The sequence below is a fragment of the Clarias gariepinus genome, chromosome 12, assembly GCF_024256425.1.
Source record: "Clarias gariepinus isolate MV-2021 ecotype Netherlands chromosome 12, CGAR_prim_01v2, whole genome shotgun sequence".
NCBI classification, from domain to species: domain Eukaryota; kingdom Metazoa; phylum Chordata; class Actinopteri; order Siluriformes; family Clariidae; genus Clarias; species Clarias gariepinus.
The window spans coordinates 14,382,948-14,389,261 of NC_071111.1; the positions used below are offsets into that span (position 1 = coordinate 14,382,948).

The 6,314-nt window shown below is 40.8% G+C and overlaps 1 protein-coding gene across 1 annotated transcript; it reads right to left on the bottom strand.

Moving 5' to 3' along the window:
- Nucleotides 1-211: 211 nt before the first annotated feature.
- Nucleotides 212-6,104, bottom strand: ifrd1 (interferon-related developmental regulator 1). Its single transcript, XM_053509064.1, has 12 exons — nucleotides 5,880-6,104; nucleotides 4,575-4,688; nucleotides 4,380-4,458; nucleotides 4,133-4,257; nucleotides 3,894-4,051; nucleotides 3,749-3,799; nucleotides 2,162-2,340; nucleotides 1,891-1,999; nucleotides 1,669-1,803; nucleotides 1,449-1,577; nucleotides 520-615; nucleotides 212-421 (listed from the first exon to the last, which is right to left on the bottom strand). The coding sequence occupies exons 1-12, from the start codon at nucleotides 5,908-5,910 to the stop codon at nucleotides 335-337; spliced, it is 1,293 nt and encodes a 430-aa protein (XP_053365039.1). The 5' UTR covers nucleotides 5,911-6,104; the 3' UTR covers nucleotides 212-334.
- Nucleotides 6,105-6,314: the final 210 nt, after the last annotated feature.

The following is a 6,314-nucleotide window of genomic DNA, read 5'->3' on the forward strand; positions in this document are numbered from 1 at the left end:
TCAATAGAATTAACTCATTTAAATTAACCATTCTCTAGAGTGAAGTAGCCATTACACACAATACATTTCTAACAAATTTATTTTATCACAATCCCATCGGACGACAAAAAAAAAAAAAAAAAAAAAAAAAAAAAAAAAAGATTTGCAATATATTCAGACTCAATTTTACAATTTACACAACAAAAATTACTACACAGAAAATGGCCAAGAGTGAACACAAATACATATTTAATAAAAATTTACACTTTCTAGTAATATAAATAGGGACAGATGACATGGAGGCAATACACTGGACCCAAATAAGAATTACATGGTTAATGAATATAGCAGGATCCTAAAATTCACCCACATCCACCCTCTTATCACGAAACCTGTTTCTGGCCTTGGTGCGAGCCTTAAATGCAGCAGCATTGTAGAAATGCTAAAAGGGAGGACAGGAGAAAAATACAATGAACTGTATATAATTAAAAGCCCTCAAAACCAGATTACACTAAAGTATTATGGTAGGTTCTGCCTTACCCTCTCCATTCGAGAACTCTTCATAGCTTTCAGAGCAGCAGAATCAATCAGCAGAGCTGGTCCTAGTCCAAACACATCCCTAATGAACTCATTTGCCTAGGAAAAGTTCAAAGTATTAGAAAATGTCAGTGTTTTCCCAACCATCCTAGTCAATTGGCAAGAGAAGAATTCCTTAATACTGAAGCTGATTCACTGTGACTCATGACAAACTGCCCTTACCCATTACTAGAGAACAGATTTGTCAAACTGCAGGTCACATTACTTGCTCACAAGAGATGGAATTCAAGTAAACTCACGGAAGCAATGAAATACAAGATACATTGTTCTGGGTAAATAACACAAACCTGAAGCTTTAGTACCCTCATGTTCCTCTTTTAATGCAATTCTTGCACTACCTAGATGGCATGTAATGCATCATCTACAGCCTGCCTTTAAACATGCATCTTTTCAAAGCCTTTAATAAAAAATTAGAGATTTCTTTTTAGCAAGAGCCCAATCACTACGTACGAATACTACACAAGCTAAAAGGAGGACACAGTTCATATTCCTAATTCACTCATTGAGAGCACGGTCTGCTAATGTTAAGATTCATTTAACAGGTTGAATGTGACAGAGCTAGGAAAAATTTCAAGCCTCACAGAATAAGCTGTTACTATAGAAACAATAAGAACTTGATAATTTGCTTTTGCTGTTTTCCTGGCAGTGAGCAATGCGGTCAAGACAGTTATTGAAAATAAATACATCAACATCTTGACAAATGACAATGAATGTATAATTGGCAAATTTGTATGCCAGGAGTCACCCCCCTTTAAGATTAAAGTCAACACAAGATCTAAAGCATTCAAGCATGGATTTGGCTTTTAAATACAAAGTCTCATCCTATTTGAAAAGTGAATTTTCGGACAACCATTTTTGACCATATTTCATACCTGCAGGTGGTAGTTCATGCCAGAGCCAACAAACTCTCGGAAAGCATCGTAGGTCCTCTTCCTCACCCAGCTGTCAATGACCATGCGCTCTGTACCGAACCGGATCGTCTCAGTCTCGAACTCTCCATCCTGTGCTCATACAGAGGAGCACTATTAAGCCATCATTTCTCATTAGCCACACAACTGCCTCCATAAAGCATCCTCTGCACCAGTTGCTCACCTGCACCGCTTTTAGCACATCCCTGAAGACAGACCTCTGCTTCCTCTTGTCATTCTTGGCACGGTGTTTATTGCAGTCTGTGGCCAGAGCACTCAGTTTGCCACACAACTGCTCCCAGTCGTCACAGTCAAATTCCTAGACGGTTTTATAGGTTAGCCAATTAAAACATTACTACCATCTCACGGCATGTTGCCTTTAAAGAGTAATCAAATCGAAACTCACTGCATCGACATCTCTAGCAAGCTCATACAGCAGCGCGATGGTTTCTCCGGCCGCAATGCGCATGTTAACATCCTCGCTCTCCAGGAGTCGTGGCAGCTTGGCCAGATGTCTAAAACAGAACATCGTCAGAGCACCAAAAGCCTTTTGCAGGACTGAAGTCCAGCACAATGGCAGAGCAACTTCCTCTTTTACCATAACTCAACTTCTCAAAGCCATTTTACCTTTTAAAAATAAGCAATTGCTAAATGCTTAGAGCATGTCAGATATGTACTTGTGGATGATTGCTGTGATATGGCTGCCACTGCAGATTGTCAGCAGCAAAGCCCAGGAGAGCAGTGCATTGGTGTGGAGCTGAACAGTCTGAGGGTTCAGGGAGGGTCTGCTGCCATCTTCGCGTACATAGGAGCGGGTGAAAAGGCTCTCAAAGCACTCCATGGTGGCATAAATGTCCTGAAGGGAAGAGCAGGAGAAAGGGGGAAAATAAATAAAAAAGCATGTACATTTACTTTAGTCGTAAAGCTAAAACACTGAGAAAGCAAGCTAGAGGTGTTTCTTTGGGCTTTTATAGGAGTTGGATCCTTTTAAACAATGCTGTGCAATCAATTAGTTTAAATCACAATCATGACAATTCATCACTCAGCTGCAATACTGATTAAAGTTTCTAAAGTTTAACATGAAACCCTACAGCAGAGAATCATCATTTTTAACATGTTTGCATTTCATTTGAAACTCATTTATCTAGTCAACACCAGTCTGCTTTCTGCTGATTGTAAAGATAAAATATTAGCTTGTTTTGTAACCTTTTTGCACATTATTGAAATTATGGGCATCTTAGCCAACGTTAAAAGCGACAGTGTGGCTACAACATAATTTTAATGTCTAAACCATTAGTGATCAGTTTTCGGATGAGTAATTATATTTTTAAAATCGAGGATTACCATTTGAGGTTAATTCCATCGATTCTGAACAGAAGAGAAGGATGTTTCGAATTAGGCATGGGGAGCGTAATTGCAGCCTTTGCTGTCCAGTCGTCTAAACATTTTCAAATGCTGCTGTTAGTCACTGGCTTGTATTTAAAAGCAAACAAAAAAGCACCATGTGGTCACTATTTAAACCAGAGAGGACTTTAAGACACCGTACACCAACAAAAGCCTGCAAGAGAGCTTCCCTTTTCTTACCAAGTGTCTCCAGCTACAAGCCTAAACTTACAAGCTGCCTGCAGCTAAATAATTTACATAGATGTAACTGGAATGCACAAAATCTGCTGAAGAAACCAAACTGGTTCATGCACAGAATGTTAGCATTGCTAAACTAAAAAACAGCTCGTATTTAAGCACTTATTTTGAACTGCTGACCCACTAGCACACAGGTATTTTGAACCTCTAGCTGACATCTGAATTATACAACCTAAAGGTGGTCAAGTAATCCAGTAGCAATATACGTTGGGGAGAAAAAAATGCTTAGGTTTTCCGTTTTATCTAAATCGGCCATCGGCTGATCAGCCTCAGACATGCTCAATGCCACCAAAATTAACATGCACGGACTTCTGTTTAGCACAAGAGAAAAGTGGCCACCCTTTGCACTACAAGATCATAAGTACAAATCAAGACTAGGGAGCAGACCGGCCATGCTTTCGGGGGAGGGTGACATACTTGCACTATTATTTCAGTTGTGCTTTACAGCACCCTCAAATTGTATGTGAGCAACAAAAAATATGCTGCCTAGTGTCACATTTTGTGATAAGACAACTAAAGATAAGGTGGTTGATATTGTCCATCCCTTAATCACGGATGTTTTACATTCAGTTGAATTTACCATTAAAGAAAACTTGTACCAATGTCAATGATATGAAACTTACCAAGATATCATCTTCTGCTACCAGTGTGCAGAGGCCCAGACTCGTCGCACACTGCACAAAAAATAAATAAATAGTTAAAATAAATAGAAAAAAAGGCAAGCATTAGAAATGGCAGTTAACATAAAAGATCTGATCTGCTACTTACAGCCTGTCTGGCCTGGATATTCGCTGATCCATCTGTCAGGATGGTCTTAAATATAGGTTTGAGGGTCTTGAACACCTCCTCACTCTCGATTCCTGAACCCAACTGAATGCACAGGAGGCACGCCAGCGAGGCGGCTGCACGCTGCTCCTCTCCTTTACCTAAGCACAAGGCAAACAAATTCAGGTCCACTGCCAGCACTTGCCTATGCAAGATCAGCTTCAAAATGTCTGGTTTCAAACCTTTTTTTAAGCAGCGTTCAATGCTGTCTGTGATGGTCATCCTCCTCTCCAAAATAAATTCATGCAGGATTTTGGTTGCCATGGCAGTCTTCAATCCATCGAGGGCACCTTGCCTGGTTTTAGCACTGGAAGAAAAACAATGGTATTCAGAGCACTGAATCAATGCACCATTAAAACTCACAAGGAGGAAAAAATTAACCATCTTTCAAAACAAAAATAAATAAATGTTGGACCAAGTGCGACAAACCTTTTATCAACTGTGGAATCAATGTAAACCTTCAGCTTGAACTCAAAATCATCTTGAGCAGCAACCTCAGCATCTCCCCCTGCCAAAAAAAACATTTTACAATTCTTTCATTTTATCCTGGTAACAGTGAGCTTCATAGTAATCAACTACACAGACTCAACACCCATGTCTTTATTTCCAAACCCACCCACCCACCTTCATCTGCCACACTCGTGGCGTCACTGAAGCTACTGCAATGGCTGAGCGTCTCGACAGAAGCGTCCTCATCGCTGAAAGGCTGCACAGCTCTATGCTGTCCCCCTGGGACACCTGCAAAATGAACCAAGTTCCCACAACGGTTAAAAAAATAAAAAATAAATCAACGTGGGTGGGAGAGGGAAAAAAAAACTATGACCACATGATCAGTAACAAGTGATAAGTTCTGAACTGATATACTGTTCAAATGCAGCGTTGGGGGGGGGGGGAGGAGTGGCACTAGATTGGTCAGGTCAGGGGCACTATGACTGGTGTCAAACAGACTGTAGATAAGTTATATATTTTTTTCCACTTCAACAACGCACTAAAGAGGAAAAAGCATGTGAGAGACAAAACTAGACAGCGGTTAAGGAAAATAAAAGCGTTCACATGTAATAACAGTTCAACGTTAGTGAAGGAACAGATGGTGGTTTAGAGAATAGCAACTTCTAAGTTTGATCCTGAGCTCGGGTTACTGTGTGTGGAGTTTATGGAGTTTCCACTGGGTTCACTGGTTCCCATTATAGTCCCAGGAACAAACCAGGAGGTTGACTGGTTATGCTGAATAGGTGTTCTGTAACCAATATAATCTGGACCAGGGTAAAAATAAAAATCAACCAGTTAATGAAAAATAAGTGAACGAACAGAGTAAGAGGAGGACGAGGTCTCTAACACACACACCGACACACAGAGAGAGCTCTACAGGGGCCTGGCTTCCGGGAACACACTGGACTACGCGGGCTGAAAGCTAATCAGGCCAACCCGTTGCTAGCTAATGTGTTTCTCAGCTAAATACCCGAGTGAAAACGGGTTGTGCGTCGAGTTTGACGGTATACAAGTCAAATATAGCGACCAACAACGAGAGCAAAATAATGTACAGTACATTTACATGTGTTTTTAACCTCGTAACCAGGGGCGTATTAGCAAGCAAGTTAGCAACCCATGTCTATATAATTTGCGTTTTTATTTCAACGTAACTTTTTTTTTTTGCAAGAATTCTCAATTTATCAACATCCAAAATGTTCACAACAATTTTTAAACAATCATATACAATTCTTTTGTTTAACCCTTACGAGCTAACAAATTGCCAACATGTCACCGAGATGATGCGAGTCACATGGGTGTTGTAGTTCTATTGAACCTGCCGAAAGAAGAGTTTGAACTGTTATGGCGTCGCAACAGAACTACAAACCCCATGAACAGACGCGACGTTCAGGCACGGCGCCAAAACAACCGGTCAATTCCAGACACTCCGAGTTCGCTTACCCTTGCTGTTCCTCTTCTTGGATTTCGGCATTGTTCTTGTATAAATATACTAAATGTTTAACCTAAAATCACCCAATACACGACCAGTTTTTACTATAACGTCTTCTAAACTGACAGTCTTCCAATGGCACCGTGAAAAGTAAAGAATTAAAAGCGATTCCGATGAAAGCCTGTGAACGAGAGCGATACATTTTCCCTGTAAAACTAGGGCTGCGTGACAACAGCGCCGGGAAATCCTTTTATACTGCTGACGCGTCACAGGGACGCGTTTCACGTGACCTCGGATACCCGTCTGACCAATCAGGTGCAGACTGAAGTGCCCCTAGATGCTCCTGCTCTAAAGTGATTGGACAGGCGCTGAGCACTCCGGCTGTTGTCAAGGGCTACGGCCAAATAGAAATAAAGTTTTCAGGGCAGTAATCAGAGTAACAGTCA